General features: G+C 46.4%; 3 protein-coding genes across 3 annotated transcripts in view; 1 reads left to right on the top strand and 2 right to left on the bottom strand.

Annotated features, from left to right (window-relative positions):
* The window catches only part of stard8 (StAR-related lipid transfer (START) domain containing 8), a 38,653-nt gene extending 22,932 nt beyond the window's left edge, over positions 1 to 15,721 (bottom strand). The window contains exon 1 of the mRNA XM_058383424.1: positions 15,495 to 15,721. Within this exon, the coding sequence (XP_058239407.1) occupies positions 15,495 to 15,557 (63 nt within the window). The 5' untranslated portion in view covers positions 15,558 to 15,721. The remainder of the gene's footprint in view (positions 1 to 15,494) is intronic.
* A 3,095-nt stretch (positions 15,722 to 18,816) lies between these two features.
* The window catches only part of LOC131348652 (uncharacterized protein DDB_G0271670-like), a 7,522-nt gene continuing 1,338 nt past the window's right edge, over positions 18,817 to 25,000 (top strand). Inside the window, exons 1-2 of the mRNA XM_058383785.1 lie at positions 18,817 to 18,838; positions 19,124 to 20,437. Of these exons, the coding sequence (XP_058239768.1) occupies positions 18,817 to 18,838; positions 19,124 to 20,437 (1,336 nt within the window). The remainder of the gene's footprint in view (positions 18,839 to 19,123; positions 20,438 to 25,000) is intronic.
* Positions 22,482 to 25,000, bottom strand: part of yipf6 (Yip1 domain family, member 6) — a 3,213-nt gene continuing 694 nt past the window's right edge. Inside the window, exons 2-7 of the mRNA XM_058382834.1 lie at positions 24,457 to 24,585; positions 24,014 to 24,092; positions 23,864 to 23,906; positions 23,646 to 23,771; positions 23,184 to 23,341; positions 22,482 to 22,998 (exon numbers count right to left, since the gene is read on the bottom strand). Of these exons, the coding sequence (XP_058238817.1) occupies positions 22,877 to 22,998; positions 23,184 to 23,341; positions 23,646 to 23,771; positions 23,864 to 23,906; positions 24,014 to 24,092; positions 24,457 to 24,585 (657 nt within the window). The 3' untranslated portion in view covers positions 22,482 to 22,876. The remainder of the gene's footprint in view (positions 22,999 to 23,183; positions 23,342 to 23,645; positions 23,772 to 23,863; positions 23,907 to 24,013; positions 24,093 to 24,456; positions 24,586 to 25,000) is intronic.

The following is a 25,000-nucleotide window of genomic DNA, read 5'->3' as shown; positions in this document are numbered from 1 at the left end:
GGTGTGTAACCCTACTGACCACACACCATACACACACTGACCACACACTGTATGGTTTGTAGGGTGTGTGGTGTATAGGGTGTGTAACCCTACACCCACTGACCACATACTGTAAAGTGTCAGGGTGTGTAACCCTACTGACCACACACCATACACACACTACACACACACTGTACACACACCATACACACACCGTACACACTCTGTACACACACACACACTGTGTACACACCCTACTGACCACACACTGAGTACCCACACTGTATGGTTTGTAGGGTGTGTGTTGTGTAACCCTACAAACCGTACACACACTGACCACACACACTGTACACACACCATACACACAATGCACACACACACACTGTACACACACAATGCACACACACACACTGTACACACACCATACACACAATGCACACACACACTGTACACACACAATGCACGCACACACACTGTACACACACACTACACACACTGTACACACACAATGCACACACACACTGTACACACACAATGCACACACACACACACTGTACACACACACTACACACTGTACACACACAATGCACACACACACACTGTACACACACACTACACACACTGTACACACACAATGCACACACACACTACACACACTGTACACACACAATGCACACACACACTGTACACACACACTACACACACTGTACACACACAATGCACACACACACACACAGTACACACACACTGTACACACACAATGCACACACACACTGTACACACACACTGTACACACACTGTACACACACAATGCACACACACACACTGTACACACACACTACACACACTGTACACACACAATGCTACACACACAATGCACACACACACTGTACACACACACTACACACACTGTACACACACAATGCACACACACACACACAGTACACACACACTGTACACACACTGTACACACACACACACTGTACACACACACTACACACACTGTACACACACAATGCACACACACACAATGCACACACACACACTGTACACACACACTACACACACTGTACACACACAATGCACACACACACACTGTACACACACACACACACACACACAGTACACACACACTGTACACACACAATGCACACACACACTACACACACTGTACACACACACTACACACACTGTACACACACACTGTACACACACCATACACACACACACACACACTGTACACACCATTCACACACACACACACTGTACACACACTGACCACACACTGACCACACACACTACACACACTGTACACACACACACTGTAAACACACACACATACAGTACACACACACACTACACACACTGTACACACACACACTGTAAACACACACACACACTGTACACACACACACTGTAAACACACACACACTGTGTACACACACACACACACACACACAACACACACACACTGTATACACACTGTACACACACTGTACACACACACTGTATATACACTGTACACACACTGTACACACACACACACACACTGTACAAACACTGTACACACTGCACACACTGTACACACACACACCACACACTATAAACACACTGTACACACACACACACAAACACTGTACACACACACCGTACACACATAAACACCATACACACACCATACACACACACCGCACACACACACTTTACACACACACTGTACACACACACTGTACACAGAATGCACACACACACACACACACACACTGTACACACACCATACACACACTGAATACACACACTGTACACACACACTGTACACACACAGTACACACACACTGTACACACCATACACAGACACAAACACACACACTGTACACACCATACACACACACACTGTACACACACTGTACACTGTACACACACCCTGTACACACACTGTACACACACAATGTACACAGACCATACACTGTACACACACAATGTACACACACACTGTACACACACCATACACACACACACACACTGTACACACACACTGTACACAAACACACTGTACACACACCATACACACACACACACACTGTACACACACACTGTACACAAACACACTGTACACACACTGTATACACACACACACACACACACATTGTACACACACACACTGTACACACACACACACAGCACACACACTGTAAACACACACTGTAAACACACACTGTACATACACCACACACTGTACACACATTGCACACACACTGTACGCACACTGTACACACACACTGTACACACACACACACACTGTACACACACTGTACACACACACTGTACACACTGTACACACACACTGTACAAACACACACACACTGTACACACACACTGTACACACACACACACACTGTACACACACTGTACACACACACCCTGTACATACACTGTACACACACACTGTACACACACACTACACACACTGTACTCACACACACACTGTACACACACTGTACACACAGACCATACACACACACACCCCACACACACTGTACACACAGACCATACACACACACCCCACACACACTGTACACACAGACCATACACACACACCCCACACACACTGTACACACCCACTACACACACTGTACACACACTGTACACACAATGCACACACACACACAAACACTGTACACACACTGTACACTGTACACATACTGTACACACACACCATACACACACACACACACACACACACTGTACACACACCATATACACACACACACTGTACACACACTGTACACACACACCGTACACACACACTGTACACACACCATACACACCATACACACACACACACTGTACACACACTGTACACTGTACACAAACACTGTACACACACACCGTAGACACACACTGTACACACACACACACACACACACAGTACACACACTGTACACACACACCGTACACACATACACACCATACACACACACCGTACACACACACTGTACACACACACTTTACACACACACTGTACACACACACTGTACACAGAATGCACACACACACACACACTGTACACACACCATACACACACTGAATACACACACTGTACACACACACTGTACACACACAGTACATACACACTGTACACACCATACACAGACACAAACACACACACTGTACACACCATACACACACACACTGTACACTGTACACACACCCTGTACACACAATGTACACACACAATGTACACAGACCATACACTGTACACACACACTGTACACACACACTGTACACACACCATACACACACACACACTGTACACAAACACACTGTACACACACCATACACACACACACACACACTGTACACACACACTGTACACAAACACACTGTACACACACTGTACACACACACACACACTGTACACACACACACTGTACACACACACACACACAGCACACACACTGTAAACACACACTGTAAACACACACTGTACATACACCACACACTGTACACACATTGCACACACACTGTACGCACACACATTGCACACACACTGTACACACACTGTACACACACACTGTACACACACACACACACTGTACACACACACACACACTGTACACACACACTGTACACACACACATTGCACACACACTGTACACACACTGTACACACACACTGTACACACACACACACACTGTACACACACACACACACTGTACACACACTGTACACACACACACACACACACACACACACTGTACACACACACACACACTGTACACACACACACACACACACACACACACACTGTACACACACACACACACACTGTACACACACACACACACTGTACACACACACACACACACACACACACACACACACTGTACACACACACACACACACTGTACACACACACACACACTGTACACACACACACACACTGTACACACACACTGTACACACAAACTACACGCACTGCACACACTGTACACACAAACTACACACACTGTACACACACACACTGTACACACACTGTACACACACACACACACACACACTGTACACACACACACTGTGTACACACACACACAACACACACACACTGTATACACACTGTACACACACTGTATACACACTGTACACACACTGTACACACACACACACTGTACAAACACTGTACACACTGCACACACTGTACACACACACACCACACACACACACCACACACTATAAACACACTGTACACACACACACACAAACACTGTACACACACTGTACACACACACCGTACACACATACACACCATACACACACACCATACACACACACCGCACACACACACTTTACACACACACTGTACACACACACTGTACACAGAATGCACACACACACACACACACACACACTGTACACACACCATACACACACTGAATACACACACTGTACACACACACTGTACACACACAGTACACACACACTGTACACACCATACACAGACACAAACACACACACTGTACACACCATACACACACACACTGTACACACACTGTACACTGTACACACACCCTGTACACACACTGTACACACACAATGTACACAGACCATACACTGTACACACACAATGTACACACACACTGTACACACACCATACACACACACACACACACACACACACACTGTACACACACCATACACACACACACACACTGTACACACACACTGTACACAAACACACTGTACACACACCATACACACACACACTGTACACACACACTGTACACACACTGTATACACACACACACACACACACACACTGTACACACACACACTGTACACACACACACACAGCACACACACTGTAAACACACACTGTAAACACACACTGTACATACACCACACACTGTACACACATTGCACACACACTGTACGCACACTGTACACACACACTGTACACACTGTACACACACACTGTACAAACACACACACACTGTACACACACACTGTACACACACACACACACTGTACACACACTGTACACACACACCCTGTACATACACTGTACACACACACTGTACACACACACTACACACACTGTACTCACACACACACTGTACACACACTGTACACACAGACCATACACACACACACCCCACACACACTGTACACACAGACCATACACACACACCCCACACACACTGTACACACCCACTACACACACTGTACACACACTGTACACACAATGCACACACACACACAAACACTGTACACACACTGTACACTGTACACACACTGTACACACACACACTGTACACACACCATATACACACACACACTGTACACACACTGTACACTGTACACACACACTGTACACACACTGGACACACACAATGTACACACACACCGTACACACACACTGTACACACACCATACACACCATACACACACACACACTGTACACACACTGTACACTGTACACAAACACTGTACACACACACCGTAGACACACACTGTACACACACACACACAGTACACACACTGTACACACACACCGTACACACATACACACCATACACACACACCGTACACACACTGTACACACACACCGCACACAAACACTTTACACACACACTGTACACATACACTGTACACACACCATACACACCATACACACACACACACACTGTACACACACTGTACACTGTACACATACACTGTACACACACCATACACACCATACACACACACACACTGTACACACACTGTACACTGTACACAAACACTGTACACACACACCGTAGACACACACTGTACACACACACACACACACACAGTACACACACTGTACACACACACCGTACACACATACACACCATACACACACACCGTACACACACTGTACACACACACCGCACACAAACACTTTACACACACACTGTACACACCCATGACACACACTGTACACACACACTGTACACAGAATGCACACACACACTGTACACACACTGTACACACACACACTGTACACACACCATACACACACTGAATACACACACTGTAAACACACACTGTACACACCATACACAGACACAAACACACACTCACTGTACATACACAGTACACACACACTGTACACACCATACACACACACTGTACACTGTACACACACCCTGTACACACACTGTACACACACACTGTACACACACACTGTACACACACCATACACTGTACACACACCATACACACACACACACACACTGTACACACACTGCACACACACACACTGTACACACACTGTACACACACAATGTACACACACCATACACACACACACACACTGTACACACACTGCACACACACACACTGTACACACACTGTACACACACTGTACACACACACACACACTGTACACACACACACACACACACTGTACACACAAACTACACACACTGTACACACACTGTACACACACTGTACACACACACACACACACACTGTACACACAAACTACACACACTGTAAACACACTGTACACACACTGCACACACACTGTAAACACACACTGTACATACACCACACACTGTATACACACTGAGCACACACATTGTACATACACTGTACACACACACTGCACACACTGTACACACAAACTACACACACTGCACACACTGTACACACAAACTACACACACTGTACACACACACACTGTACACACAAACTACACACACTGTACACACACACACACACACACACACACACACTGTACACACACACACTGTACACACACACACACACACACACTGTACACACACACACACACACACACACACACACACTGTACACACACTGTACACACACACACACACACTGTACACACACACTGTACACACACACTGTACACACACCATACACACACTGAATACACACACTGTACACACACACTGTACACACACAGTACACACACACTGTACACACCATACACAGACACAAACACACACACTGTACACACCATACACACACACACTGTACACACACTGTACACTGTACACACACCCTGTACACACACTGTACACACACAATGTACACAGACCATACACTGTACACACACAATGTACACACACACTGTACACACACCATACACACACACACACACTGTACACACACACTGTACACAAACACACTGTACACACACCATACACACACACACACTGTACACACACACTGTACACAAACACACTGTACACACACTGTATACACACACACACACACACATTGTACACACACACACTGTACACACACACACACAGCACACACACTGTAAACACACACTGTAAACACACACTGTACATACACCACACACTGTACACACATTGCACACACACTGTACGCACACTGTACACACACACTGTACACACACACACACACTGTACACACACTGTACACACACACTGTACACACTGTACACACACACTGTACAAACACACACACACTGTACACACACACTGTACACACACACACACACTGTACACACACTGTACACACACACCCTGTACATACACTGTACACACACACTGTACACACACACTACACACACTGTACTCACACACACACTGTACACACACTGTACACACAGACCATACACACACACACCCCACACACACTGTACACACAGACCATACACACACACCCCACACACACTGTACACACAGACCATACACACACACCCCACACACACTGTACACACCCACTACACACACTGTACACACACTGTACACACAATGCACACACACACACAAACACTGTACACACACTGTACACTGTACACACACTGTACACACACACCATACACACACACACACACACACACACTGTACACACACCATATACACACACACACTGTACACACACTGTACACACACACCGTACACACACACTGTACACACACCATACACACCATACACACACACACACTGTACACACACTGTACACTGTACACAAACACTGTACACACACACCGTAGACACACACTGTACACACACACACACACACACACAGTACACACACTGTACACACACACCGTACACACATACACACCATACACACACACCGTACACACACACTGTACACACACACTTTACACACACACTGTACACACACACTGTACACAGAATGCACACACACACACACACTGTACACACACCATACACACACTGAATACACACACTGTACACACACACTGTACACACACAGTACATACACACTGTACACACCATACACAGACACAAACACACACACTGTACACACCATACACACACACACTGTACACTGTACACACACCCTGTACACACAATGTACACACACAATGTACACAGACCATACACTGTACACACACACTGTACACACACACTGTACACACACCATACACACACACACACTGTACACAAACACACTGTACACACACCATACACACACACACACACACTGTACACACACACTGTACACAAACACACTGTACACACACTGTACACACACACACACACTGTACACACACACACTGTACACACACACACACAGCACACACACTGTAAACACACACTGTAAACACACACTGTACATACACCACACACTGTACACACATTGCACACACACTGTACACACACTGTACACACACACTGTACACACACACATTGCACACACACTGTACACACACTGTACACACACACTGTACACACACACACACACTGTACACACACACACACACACACTGTACACACACTGTACACACACTGTACACACACACAGACACACACACACACACTGTACACACACACACACACTGTACACACACACACACACACACTGTACACACACACACACACACACACACACACACACACACTGTACACACACACACACACACTGTACACACACACACACACTGTACACACACACACACACTGTACACACACACACACACACACACTGTACACACACACACACTGTACACACACACACACACTGTACACACACACTGTACACACAAACTACACGCACTGCACACACTGTACACACAAACTACACACACTGTACACACACACACTGTACACACACTGTACACACACACACACACACACACTGTACACACACACACTGTGTACACACACACACAACACACACACACTGTATACACACTGTACACACACTGTATACACACTGTACACACACTGTACACACACACACACTGTACAAACACTGTACACACTGCACACACTGTACACACACACACCACACACACACACCACACACTATAAACACACTGTACACACACACACACAAACACTGTACACACACTGTACACACACACCGTACACACATACACACCATACACACACACCATACACACACACCGCACACACACACTTTACACACACACTGTACACACACACTGTACACAGAATGCACACACACACACACACACTGTACACACACCATACACACACTGAATACACACACTGTACACACACACTGTACACACACAGTACACACACACTGTACACACCATACACAGACACAAACACACACACTGTACACACCATACACACACACACTGTACACACACTGTACACTGTACACACACCCTGTACACACACTGTACACACACAATGTACACAGACCATACACTGTACACACACAATGTACACACACACTGTACACACACCATACACACACACACACACACACACACACACACACACACCATACACACACACACACACTGTACACACACACTGTACACAAACACACTGTACACACACCATACACACACACACACTGTACACACACACTGTACACACACTGTATACACACACACACACACACACTGTACACACACACACTGTACACACACACACACAGCACACACACTGTAAACACACACTGTAAACACACACTGTACATACACCACACACTGTACACACATTGCACACACACTGTACGCACACTGTACACACACACTGTACACACACACTGTACACAAACACACTGTACACACACCATACACACACACACACTGTACACACACACTGTACACACACTGTATACACACACACACACACACACTGTACACACACACACTGTACACACACACACACAGCACACACACTGTAAACACACACTGTAAACACACACTGTACATACACCACACACTGTACACACATTGCACACACACTGTACGCACACTGTACACACACACTGTACACACACACTGTACACACTGTACACACACACTGTACACACACACTGTACACACACACACACACTGTACACACACTGTACACACACACCCTGTACATACACTGTACACACACACTGTACACACACACTACACACACTGTACTCACACACACACTGTACACACACTGTACACACAGACCATACACACACACACCCCACACACACTGTACACACAGACCATACACACACACCCCACACACACTGTACACACCCACTACACACACTGTACACACACTGTACACACAATGCACACACACACACAAACACTGTACACACACTGTACACTGTACACACACTGTACACACACACACTGTACACACACCATATACACACACACACTGTACACACACTGTACACTGTACACACACACTGTACACACACACTGTACACACACTGGACACACACAATGTACACACACACCGTACACACACACTGTACACACACCATACACACCATACACACACACACACTGTACACACACTGTACACTGTACACAAACACTGTACACACACACCGTAGACACACACTGTACACACACACACACACAGTACACACACTGTACACACACACCGTACACACATACACACCATACACACACACCGTACACACACTGTACACACACACCGCACACAAACACTTTACACACACACTGTACACATACACTGTACACACACCATACACACCATACACACACACACACACTGTACACACACTGTACACTGTACACATACACTGTACACACACCATACACACCATACACACACACACACACTGTACACACACTGTACACTGTACACATACACTGTACACACACCATACACACCATACACACACACACACTGTACACACACTGTACACTGTACACAAACACTGTACACACACACCGTAGACACACACTGTACACACACACACACACACACAGTACACACACTGTACACACACACCGTACACACATACACACCATACACACACACCGTACACACACTGTACACACACACCGCACACAAACACTTTACACACACACTGTACACACCCATGACACACACTGTACACACACACTGTACACAGAATGCACACACACACTGTACACACACTGTACACACACACACTGTACACACACCATACACACACTGAATACACACACTGTAAACACACACTGTACACACCATACACAGACACAAACACACACTCACTGTACATACACAGTACACACACACTGTACACACCATACACACACACTGTACACTGTACACACACCCTGTACACACACTGTACACACACACTGTACACACACACTGTACACACACCATACACTGTACACACACCATACACACACCATACACACACACACACACACTGCACACACACACTGTACACACACTGTACACACACAATGTACACACACCATACACACACACACACACTGTACACACACTGCACACACACACACTGTACACACACTGTACACACACTGTACACACACACACACACTGTACACACACACACACACACACTGTACACACAAACTACACACACTGTACACACACTGTACACACACTGTACACACACACACACACACTGTACACACACACACACACACACACTGTACACACAAACTACACACACTGTACACACACTGTACACACACTGTACACACACTGTACACACACACACACACTGTACACACACACACACACACACACTGTACACACAAACTACACACACTGTAAACACACTGTACACACACTGCACACACACTGTAAACACACACTGTACATACACCACACACTGTATACACACTGAGCACACACATTGTACATACACTGTACACACACACTGCACACACTGTACACACAAACTACACACACTGCACACACTGTACACACAAACTACACACACTGTACACACACACACTGTACACACAAACTACACACACTGTACACACACACACACACACACACACACACTGTACACACACACACTGTACACACACACACACACACACACTGTACACACACACACACACACACACACACACACACTGTACACACACTGTACACACACACACACACACTGTACACACACTGTACACACACACACACACACTGTACACACACACTGTACACACACACACACACACACACACACACTGTACACACACACACACACACTGTACACACACACACACACACACACACACTGTACACACACACACACACACACACTGTACACACACACACACACTGTACACACACACACACACACACACTGTACACACACACACACACACACTGTACACACACACACACACACACATACTGTACACACACACACACACACTGTACACACACACACACTGTACACACACACACACACACTGTACACACAATGAGCCATTACCATGGAACCCATAAGGAGAGTGCATTAATATAAACCTGCAATACAGTCAGAGCTGCTGAGAAGAGAAAGAAAGAAATGGTTTAAACCTGATGTTCCTACGTATGTGTGAGTGTGTGTGAGTGTGTGTGTGTGAGTATGTGTGTGTGAGTGTGTGTGTGTGAGTATGTGTGTGTGAGTGTGTGTGTGTGAGTATGTGTAAACGTGATGTTCTTTGTGTGTGTGTGAGTGTGTGTAAATGTGATGTTCCTCGTGTGTGTCTGTGTGTGTGAGTGTGTGTAAACATGATGTTCCTCGTGTGTGTGTGTAAACGTGATGTTCCTCATGTGTGTGTGTGTAAACGTGATGTTCTTCGTGTGTGTGTGAGTGTGTGTAAACGTGATGTTCCTCATGTGTGTCTGTGTGTGTCTGTGTGTGTGAGTGTGTGTGTGTGTAAACGTGATGTTCCTCATGTGTGTGTGTAAACGTGATGTTCCTCATGTGTGTCTGTGTGTGTCTGTGTGTGTGAGTGTGTGTGTAAACGTGATGTTCCTCGTGTGTGTGTGTAAACGTGATGTTCCTCATGTGTGTCTGTGTGTGTCTGTGTGTGTGAGTGTGTGTGTAAACGTGATGTTCCTCGTGTGTGTGTGTGTAAACGTGATGTTCTTCGTGTGTGTGTGAGTGTGTGTAAATGTGATGTTCCTCATGTGTGTCTGTGTGTGTCTGTGTGTGTGTGTGTGTGTGTGTGTAAACGTGATGTCCCTCGTGTGTGTGTGTGTAAACGTGATGTTCCTCGTGAGTGTGTGTGTGTGTGAGTGTGTGTTTAAACATGATGTTCCTCGTATGTGTCTGTGTGTGTAAACGTGATGTTCCTTATGTGTGTGTGTGTGTGTGTGTACACACATGGTGTTATTTTGTTTTGTTTATATTCTCCATGATTTTTGAACACAAACAGAATAAATCATTAGTCTGTAATATTCCCAGAATTCCAGGCTTTCCCTCTCCCTTTGCTCTCCTTTTTTTTCCAGAACAGTCCGTTACTCCGCTCTCTGGAAAATCTCTGCGTATAAATACACCAGCGGAATGTGGTGATGTCATCCTGCTTCCGGAGAAGCCCATTGGCTGAAACACAGGAACCTCAGTGGAGAGCAACTTTTAAAACAAGGTCGTCACACACACACACACACTGACAGTTTCAAATGTAAGAGTACACACACACACACACACACTGACAGTTTCAAATGTAAGAGTACACACACACACACACACACTGACAGTTTCAAATGTAAGAGTACACACACACACACACACACACACACACACACACACTGACAGTTTCAAATGTAAGAGTACACACACACACACACACACACACACACACTGACAGTTTCAAATGTAAGAGTACACACACACACACACACACACACACACACTGACAGTTTCAAATGTAAGAGTACACACACACACACACACTGACAGTTTCAAATGTAAGAGTACACACACACACACACACACACACACACACTGACAGTTTCAAATGTAAGAGTACACACACACACACACACACACACACACACTGACAGTTTCAAATGTAAGAGTACACACACACACACACACACACACACACACTGACAGTTTCAAATGTAAGAGTACACACACACACACACACACACACACACTGACAGTTTCAAATGTAAGAGTACACACACACACACACACACACACACTGACAGTTTCAAATGTAAGAGTACACACACACACACACACACACACACACTGACAGTTATCAAATGTAAGAGTACACACACACACACACACACACACTGACAGTTTCAAATGTAAGAGTACACACACACACACACACACACACACACACTGACAGTTTCAAATGTAAGAGTACACACACACACACACACACACACACACTGACAGTTATCAAATGTAAGAGTACACACACACACACACACACACACTGACAGTTTCAAATGTAAGAGTACACACACACACACACACACACACACACTGACAGTTTCAAATGTAAGAGTACACACACACACACACACACACACACACTGACAGTTTCAAATGTAAGAGTACACACACACACACACACACACACTGACAGTTTCAAATGTAAGAGTACACACACACACACACACACACACACACTGACAGTTTCAAATGTAAGAGTACACACACACACACACACACACTGACAGTTTCAAATGTAAGAGTACACACACACACACACACACACACACTGACAGTTTCAAATGTAAGAGTACACACACACACACACACACACACACTGACAGTTATCAAATGTAAGAGTACACACACACACACACACACACACTGACAGTTTCAAATGTAAGAGTACACACACACACACACACACACACACACTGACAGTTTCAAATGTAAGAGTACACACACACACACACACACACACACTGACAGTTTCAAATGTAAGAGTACACACACACACACACACACACACACACTGACAGTTTCAAATGTAAGAGTACACACACACACACACACACACACTGACAGTTTCAAATGTAAGAGTACACACACACACACACACACACACACACTGACAGTTTCAAATGTAAGAGTACACACACACACACACACACACACACACACTGACAGTTTCAAATGTAAGAGTACACACACCAGATTTAAAAATAACAGCTGTATTTATTGTTTCCCCATAATGTGTGTGTGTGTGTGTGTGTGTAGTTAGCGGTCGATACACTGTGCTGCACCTGTCTTATACACACACTCTCTCTGTCTCACTGTCTGTGTGTGTGTCTGTGTGTGTGTGTGAGGTGTCTCACCTTAGTTTTAGTGAGGAGTGCAGACAGACAGCCGAAGAGCCCCGCCCTCTTCATCCTCTTCATCCTCAGTGCCCTGACACAGTGCAGGGGTCAGACAGTCAGGGGTGAAAGGTCATGCAGGTGTGTGTGAGAGTATGTGAGAATGTGAGTGAGTGTGTAAAAGTGTGTGAGAGACTGACGCGGACCGTTTTACTCTGGTTCACTGTAGCAGAGGGAGGAGTGTGTGTGTGTGTGTGTGTGTGTGTGTGTGTGGGACTGCTGCTGAGATTCAGAGCCAAGGGGCTGGCGTTCCCACATACCACACATGCTAATGCTAACTGCTAAAACACAGACTCTGTATTGTCCATGCAGGCGTGGGACATGACACACACTAACAGACTCGCTGCAGGAGAACAGAACACACACCAGTACAACCAGTACAACCAGTAATAGTCATAATGATGGAAAGAATTATTAAATATCACACAGAGAAATACAAATACATAAAAATAAACATCTATAAATAATTACAAATAAATAAGTTATATTACAGATAAAGGCAAAGAAAGAAAGAAAGAAAGAAAGAAAGAAAGAAAGAAAGAAAGAAAGAAAGAAAGAAAGAAAGTGGTCAGTATCTATCAAAAGTGGTCATAGGAAGGAACAGTGGTGAACCGGAGACAGGGTCATGGGTGACCAAGGCTCATTGGTCAGTGTTCTGCTGGGAAACCTTGGGTCCTGCATCCACATGGATGTTACTTTGACACGTACCACCTACCTAAGAATTGTTCCAGACCATCTACACCCTTTCACGGAAACGGTATTCCCTGATGGCTGTGGTCTCAGAAAAAGCAGAAATGGTTCAGGAATGGTTTGATGACCACAACAACCAGTTTCAGGTGTTGACTCCGCCTCCAAATTCCCCAAATCTCAATCCAATCTAGCATCTGTGGAATGTTCTGGACAAACAAGTCTGATCCATGGAGGCCCCACCTCACAACTTACAGGACTTAAAGGATCTGCTGCTAACATCTTGGTACCAGATCCCACAGCACACCTTCAGGGATCTAGTGGAGTCCTCAACGGGTCAAAAGGGAGACCAACACAATATTAGGCAGGTGGTCATAATGTTATGGCTGATCCATGTATATTACTCTATTCCTAAAGAACATCATAACACACACACACACACACACACACACACACGGGTCCTCATACCTAAAGAACTTCATAACACACACACACACACACACACACGGGTCCTCATTCCTAAAGAACATCATAACACACACACACACACACACACGGGTCCTCATTCCTAAAGAACATCATAACACACACACACACACAGGTCCTCATTCCTAAAGAACATCATAACACACACACACACACACACACACAGGTCCTCATTCCTAAAGAACATCATAACACACACACACACACACGGGTCCTCATTCCTAAAGAACATCATAACACACACACACACGGGTCCTCATTCCTAAAGAACATCATAACACACACACACACACACACACAGGTCCTCATTCCTAAAGAACATCATAACACACACACACACACACACACGGGTCCTCATTCCTAAAGAACATCATAACACACACACACACACACAGGTCCTCATTCCTAAAGAACATCATAACACACACACACACACACACACACAGGTCCTCATTCCTAAAGAACATCATAACACACACACACACACACGGGTCCTCATTCCTAAAGAACATCATAACACACACACACACACGGGTCCTCATTCCTAAAGAACATCATAACACACACACACACACACACACACACACAGGTCCTCATTCCTAAAGAACATCATAACACACACACACACACACACACACACGGGTCCTCATTCCTAAAGAACATCATAACACACACACACACACACAGGTCCTCATTCCTAAAGAACATCATAACACACACACACACACACACACAGGTCCTCATTCCTAAAGAACATCATAACACACACACACACACACACACACACACGGGTCCTCATTCCTAAAGAACATCATAACACACACACACACACACACGGGTCCTCATTCCTAAAGAACATCATAACACACACACACACACACACACACACGGGTCCTCATTCCTAAAGAACATCATAACACACACACACACACACACACAGGTCCTCATTCCTAAAGAACATCATAACACACACACACACACACACACGGGTCCTCATTCCTAAAGAACATCATAACACACACACACACACACAGGTCCTCATTCCTAAAGAACATCATAACACACACACACACACACAGGTCCTCATTCCTAAAGAACATCATAACACACACACACACACACAGGTCCTCATTCCTAAAGAACATCATAACACACACACACACACACACACACACGGGTCCTCATTCCTAAAGAACATCATAACACACACACACACACACACACAGGTCCTCATTCCTAAAGAACATCATAACACACACACACACACACACACACACGGGTCCTCATTCCTAAAGAACATCATAACACACACACACACACACACAGGTCCTCATTCCTAAAGAACATCATAACACACACACACACACACAGGTCCTCATTCCTAAAGAACATCATAACACACACACACACACACACACACAGGTCCTCATTCCTAAAGAACATCATAACACACACACACACACACACACACGGGTCCTCATTCCTAAAGAACATCATAACACACACACACACACACACGGGTCCTCATTCCTAAAGAACATCATAACACACACACACACACACACACACACACAGGTCCTCATTCCTAAAGAACATCATAACACACACACACACACACACACACACACACACACACACACACACGGGTCCTCATTCCTAAAGAACATCATAACACACACACACACACACACACGGGTCCTCATTCCTAAACTCCCACTTTTTTACATTTTCCCCCTACAACTGTCCACAAACACTCTGTTCTGTCCATGACACACACACACACATACACACACACACAGAGAATGGAATGCTACGTGGTCTCGTGATTGATTCTGTAGAGAACATTTATGCAGCAAGTGGAAACCCACACACACACACACACACACACACACACACAGGACATAATGAAACACATTTTCTTTTTCTGTAAAACTTTGATTTAATCAACATGTCTGTTAGCTAGCATGCTAATCATGTCATCATTAATGAAGTTCTGTACAGGTCATGCTAGCTAACGTGGAGAAAAAATCTTTAAACCCTCTTCTTCTTTCTGCATTGTGTGGAATTTAAATATTCACGTTACGTCGGTAGACTCTGCTAATTTTCCCGCATGGAAATGAAACCCCAGGGCGGCACGTCCGCCATCAAATCACGCGCTATTGTTCAGAATATGCTAACTACCTGGATAATTAGCATGTTTTATTCCCACAGCTCACGGTGTAGAGAGTGTGTGTGATAAAGACCAGGAAATGACAGGAAACCTCTTTAGCTACATGCCATCATGAAGGAACTAGCCTACACGCTAAGCCACTCAGCGCCATTAACGTAATTAGCATAAGGTTGTAGCCAAGGTTTCTACACTCCATCACATCAGAGCTTTTATTAAACTCATTCAGCAGTGTGATTAAACTCTCCAGAGCTTCTGCAGATCATCTCCAGCTCCTCCAACTCCCCCAGCTTCTCCAACTCCTCAAGCTTCTTCAACTCCTCCAGCTTCTCCAACTCCTCCAGCTTCTCCAACTCCTCAAGCTTCTTCAACTCCTCCAGCTTCTCTAGCCCCTCCAGCTTCTCCAACTCCCCCAGCTTCTTCAACTCCTCCAGCTTCTCTAGCCCCTCAAGCTTCTCCAACTCCCCCAGCTTCTTCAACTCCTCCACCTTCTCTAGCCCCTCCAGCTTCTTCAACTCCTCCACCTTCTCTAGCCCCTCCAGCTTCTTCAACTCCTCCAGCTTCTCTAGCCCCTCCAGCTTCTCCAACTCCTCCAGCTTCTCTAGCCCCTCCAGCTTCTCCAACTCCCCCAGCTTCTTCAACTCCTCCAGCTTCTCTAGCCCCTCCAGCTTCTCCAACTCTCCCACCTTCTCTAGCCCCTCAAGCTTCTCCAACTCCCCCAGCTTCTTCAACTCCTCCACCTTCTCTAGCCCCTCCAGCTTCTTCAACTCCTCCACCTTCTCTAGCCCCTCCAGCTTCTCTAGCCCCTCCAGCTTCTTCAACTCCTCCACCTTCTCTAGCCCCTCCAGCTTCTCTAGCCCCTCCAGCTTCTCCAACTCCTCCAGCTTCTCTAGCCCCTCCAGCTTCTCCAACTCCCCCAGCTTCTTCAACTCCTCCACCTTCTCTAGCCCCTCCAGCTTCTTCAACTCCTCCACCTTCTCTAGCCCCTCCAGCTTCTTCAACTCCTCCACCTTCTCTAGCCCCTCCAGCTTCAACTCCTCCAGCTTCTCTAGCCCCTCCAGCTTCTCCAACTCCTCCAGCTTCTCTAGCCCCTCCAGCTTCTCCAACTCCCCCAGCTTCTCCAGCTCCTCCAGCTTCTCTAGCCCCTCCAGCTTCTCCAACTCCCCCAGCTTCTCTAGCCCCTCCAGCTTCTCCAACTCCCCCAGCTTCTTCAACTCTCCCACCTTCTCTAGCCCCTCCAGCTTCTCCAACTCCTCCAGCTTCTCTAGCCCCTCCAGCTTCTTCAACTCCTCCAGCTTCTCCAACTCCTCCAGCTTCTCTAGCCCCTCCAGCTTCTCCAACTCCTCCAGCTTCTCTAGCCCCTCCAGCTTCTCCAACTCCCCCAGCTTCTCTAGCTCCTCCAGCTTCTCCAACTCCCCCAGCTTCTCTAGCTCCTCCAGCTTCTCCAACTCCCCCAGCTTCTCTAGCCCCTCCAGCTTCTCTAGCTCCTCCAGCTTCTCCAACTCTCCCACCTTCTCTAGCCCCTCCAGCTTCTCCAACTCCTCCAGCTTCTCTAGCTCCTCCAGCTTCTCCAACTCTCCCACCTTCTCTAGCCCCTCCAGCTTCTCCAACTCCTCCAGCTTCTCTAGCCCCTCCAGCTTCTCCAACTCCCCCACCTTCTCTAGCCCCTCCAGCTTCTCCAACTCTCCCACCTTCTCTAGCCCCTCCAGCTTCTCCAACTCCCCCAGCTTCTTCAACTCCTCCACCTTCTCTAGCCCCTCCAGCTTCTCCAACTCCTCCAGCTTCTCTAGCCCCTCCAGCTTCTCCAACTCCCCCAGCTTCTCCAACTCCTCCAGCTTCTCTAGCCCCTCCAGCTTCTCTAGCTCCTCCAGCTTCTCCAACTCCCCCAGCTTCTCTAGCCCCTCCAGCTTCTCCAACTCCCCCAGCTTCTCTAGCTCCTCCAGCTTCTCCAACTCCCCCAGCTTCTCTAGCCCCTCCAGCTTCTCTAGCTCCTCCATCTTCTCCAACTCTCCCACCTCCAGCTTCTCCAACTCCCCCAGCTTCTTCAACTCCTCCACCTTCTCTAGCCCCTCCAGCTTCTTCAACTCCTCCACCTTCTCTAGCCCCTCCAACTCCCCCACCTTCTCCCACTCCCCCAGCTTCTCCAGCCCCCCCAGCTTCTCTAGCCCCTCCAGCTTCTCCAACTCCCCCAGCTTCTTCAACTCCTCCAGCTTCTCCAACTCCCCCAGCTTCTCTAGCCCCTCCAGCTTCTCTAGCTCCTCCAGCTTCTCCAACTCTCCCACCTTCTCTAGCCCCTCCAGCTTCTCTAGCTCCTCCAGCTTCTCCAACTCTCCCACCTTCTCTAGCCCCTCCAGCTTCTCCAACTCCTCCAGCTTCTCTAGCCCCTCCAGCTTCTCCAACTCCCCCACCTTCTCTAGCTCCTCCAGCTTCTCCAACTCCTCCAGCTTCTCTAGCTCCTCCAGCTTCTCCAACTCTCCCACCTTCTCTAGCCTCTCCAGCTTCTCTAGCCCCTCGAGCTTCTCCAACTCCCCCACCTTCTCTAGCCCCTCCAGCTTCTCCAACTCCTCCAGCTTCTCTAGCCCCTCCAGCTTCTCCAACTCCTCCAGCTTCTTCAACTCCTCCACCTTCTCTAGCCCCTCCAGCTTCTCCAACTCCCCCAGCTTCTTCAACTCCTCCACCTTCTCTAGCCCCTCCAGCTTCTCCAACTCCCCCAGCTTCTTCAACTCCTCCACCTTCTCTAGCCCCTCCAGCTTCTCCAACTCCCCCAGCTTCTTCAACTCCTCCAGCTTCTCCAACTCCTCCAGCTTCTTCAACTCCTCCACCTTCTCTAGCCCCTCCAGCTTCTTCAACTCCTCCAGCTTCTCCAACTCCTCCAGCTTCTTCAACTCCTCCAGCTTCTCTAGCCCCTCCAGCTTCTCCAACTCCCCCAGCTTCTTCAACTCCTCCACCTTCTCCAACTCCCCCACCTTCTCTAGCCCCTCCAGCTTCTCCAACTCCCCCAGCTTCTTCAACTCCTCCAGCTTCTCCAACTCCTCCAGCTTCTTCAACTCCTCCACCTTCTCTAGCCCCTCCAGCTTCTCCAACTCCCCCAGCTTCTTCAACTCCTCCAGCTTCTCTAGCCCCTCCAGCTTCTCTAGCCCCTCCAGCTTCTCCAACTCCCCCAGCTTCTTCAACTCCTCCACCTTCTCCAACTCCCCCAGCTTCTCTTGCCCCTCCAGCTTCTCTAGCCCCTCCAGCTTCTCCAACTCCCCCAGCTTCTTCAACTCCTCCAGCTTCTCTAGCCCCTCCAGCTTCTCCAACTCCTCCAGCTTCTCTAACCCCTTCAGCTTCTCCAACTCCTCCAGCTCCTGATCTTCTGACGTACATTTAATTCAGGAATATTTTTTTCTGCTTCAATAACACACTCCACTGATCACTGCTGTTATTAACATGTTTATAACATAGTAATAAATACACAATCACAGCTGTAATTAATCCCACACCACCACTCTCCAGACAAACAGAACCTCACACACTTAGATTCACAACCAAACCCCGCCCTGCTCATTAATATTCATGATTCATTCATATGACTCCATTTTTGTTTAGAAATTACAGATTTAATGATATGAAATAATTATTTTTTTATTAGAAGTGAAGATTATTGAATCAGGACAGACACATTAACATCGTTTACACACACAGACTCACACACACACACACACACACACACACGCACAATTCTGCTGATGTACATGAAGGTGTAAAGACATGTAGAAGTGTGTTAACGGAGTACAAAATAGTTTTCATCTCTCTCTCTCCCCTTTTTTCTTCTCCAGCTCTCCATCTGTCCATACATAAGAATGAAAGAAAAAAGGAAAGATCAACATGCCATTTCCCTTTTTTAGGAAAACCCCACCCCCAGAATATCAGGTCCATCCTCCTGGTCAACATGACAGTGAGGGTAGGGAGGGAGGGGCTTCGAGTTAAGTCCCTCTGCTGATTGGTGGAGAGCGAGCAAATGTTAGGATGAAGGAGAGAAGGTCAGGATCATCCAACTAATCACAAAGTAGAAGAGGAAGACCGGGTAAACGACCAGAGCTTTCCGATTAGGTGGCTGGCTGTCAGCAAGGAACGCTGTGGAGGCTGTGGGAACACACACACACACACACACACACACACACACACACACAGTCTTTTTAACCTCGTTAGGTAATATTTGTTTATACAGTACCATACTGCCATCTGGTGGAGAGCTGTGTTACTACAACTAAAGACTGAAAGCACTCTTCTCAATGCATACACTGTGTGTGTGTGAGATTAGTCCATACCGAATGTTGACCAGCCAAAGGAGGCGGTGACGACCACCAGCCGAACAATGAAGCTGACCAATCCGTTGGAGCTGAGCAGGACGAGACGACAAACCAACATGGCTGCCGTCAAGGGAAGGATACAATAACCTAATACACACAGACTCTGGAAGAAAGATCTACACACACACACACACACACAGGTGACTGATCAGTCTGTGAAGCGGGCGAGTGTGGTTGGCGTGTGTGAAGCGGGCGAGTGTGGTTGGCGTGTGTGAAGCGGGCGAGAGTGGTTGGCGTGTGTGAAGCGGGCGAGAGTGGTTGGCGTGTGTGAAGCGGGCGAGTGTGAAGCGGGCGAGAGTGGTTGGCGTGTGTGAAGCGGGCGAGTGTGAAGCGGGCGAGAGTGGTTGGCGTGTGTGAAGCGGGCGAGTGTGAAGCGGGCGAGAGTGGTTGGCGGGCGAGAGTGGTTGGTCGGTGACTCACATGGTTCCTCCCAGTAGTTTGGAGTTGACGGTGATGATAATTGAACCAAACCAGACGATAACAAAGACCTCAGCAAACTGAGGACCTCCGTCATCCTTACTGTCTGCAGATCCACCCTGCAGCATCCTGACACACACACACACACACACAGTGAGGTATGGAGTTGTCTGTGCGGGTTTATCCTGCTTCACCATGTTTGTTATGTGTGTGTTACTTACAATGCCAGAGCAACACACAGCAGCAAAGGTCCCCACAAATCCCCTACACACACACACACACACACACACAACTGTTTGTCAGGAAGTGGACACCTTATTAACCAATCAGAGTGAAGGATTTTGTGATGTAACAGGTAAGTGTGTACTCACAGTCTCGCAGTAAGGCTGAGCTTTTCTTCGGATACATCACATGCACAAACTTCTGACCAACTGCCTTCAAATCCCTCAACTACACCACACACACACACACACACACACACACCATCAACTTTATTAAAATCTGTTCATGTTTGCAGTATGAACAAGACATCCACTAGAGGGCAATAACGTGTGTTTAAAACAAATCATCAAAGACATTAAACTGACCCTGGTTCATTCACACGCTTCTAAAATAACACCAGGGAGCAGGACTTGGGTCACATGACCACAGAGTGCTCAGATAGATAGATAGAAAGAATTTATTGATCCCATGAGGGAAATTCAGTGTTCCTAAATCATGCAACATTCCCATGAGGATCTGTAATCATTAACTCTGGACATATTTGGATGATTGTACTGCACGTGACGTGGCTGTGACGTGAGAGGGAACGTACGATTGTGTCTTTCACGGGTTCATCCAGTGTGGAGATCTCATCGTTGGCGCTCGGAGAGCTCATGGGTAGAGTGATATCTCCTTCCACTGGGATATCATCCGCTATGGACACGTCTGATAACCCTGCAAACTACACACGCACACACACACATATATATATACACACACATATACACACACACACGTTCCAGCTTTGATCAAATCTCACTACAACAGTTTCAGCTGCTGTGCAAACGTTTATGCCCCCCATGTATAACAGATTTTACATAAAACTCACAAATGTGCGTTATATTTATCTATAAACAGAAGAGTGTTATAACACTGTATTAGAGAATATTTATAACACGTTATTAACAATGGGGAGGTACTTATTATATTGTAAAAATACCTTTATTAATATCGTCACAAATTATTTAAACATTTTTATTTATTTGACACGCTCTAGGTGTACAAACCTTTGTATATAAACATTGTCCATATAGAGCTGAACATTATCTAAATATAAAAAGAGGTGAAATGGTTTAAATGTGAAGGTTTATCGTTTC

This window comes from Hemibagrus wyckioides, linkage group LG28 (assembly GCF_019097595.1).
Source record: "Hemibagrus wyckioides isolate EC202008001 linkage group LG28, SWU_Hwy_1.0, whole genome shotgun sequence".
Taxonomy (NCBI): domain Eukaryota; kingdom Metazoa; phylum Chordata; class Actinopteri; order Siluriformes; family Bagridae; genus Hemibagrus; species Hemibagrus wyckioides.
The sequence above is the reverse complement of the archived record's forward strand: the minus strand, read 5'-3'. Positions and strand labels throughout refer to the sequence as shown.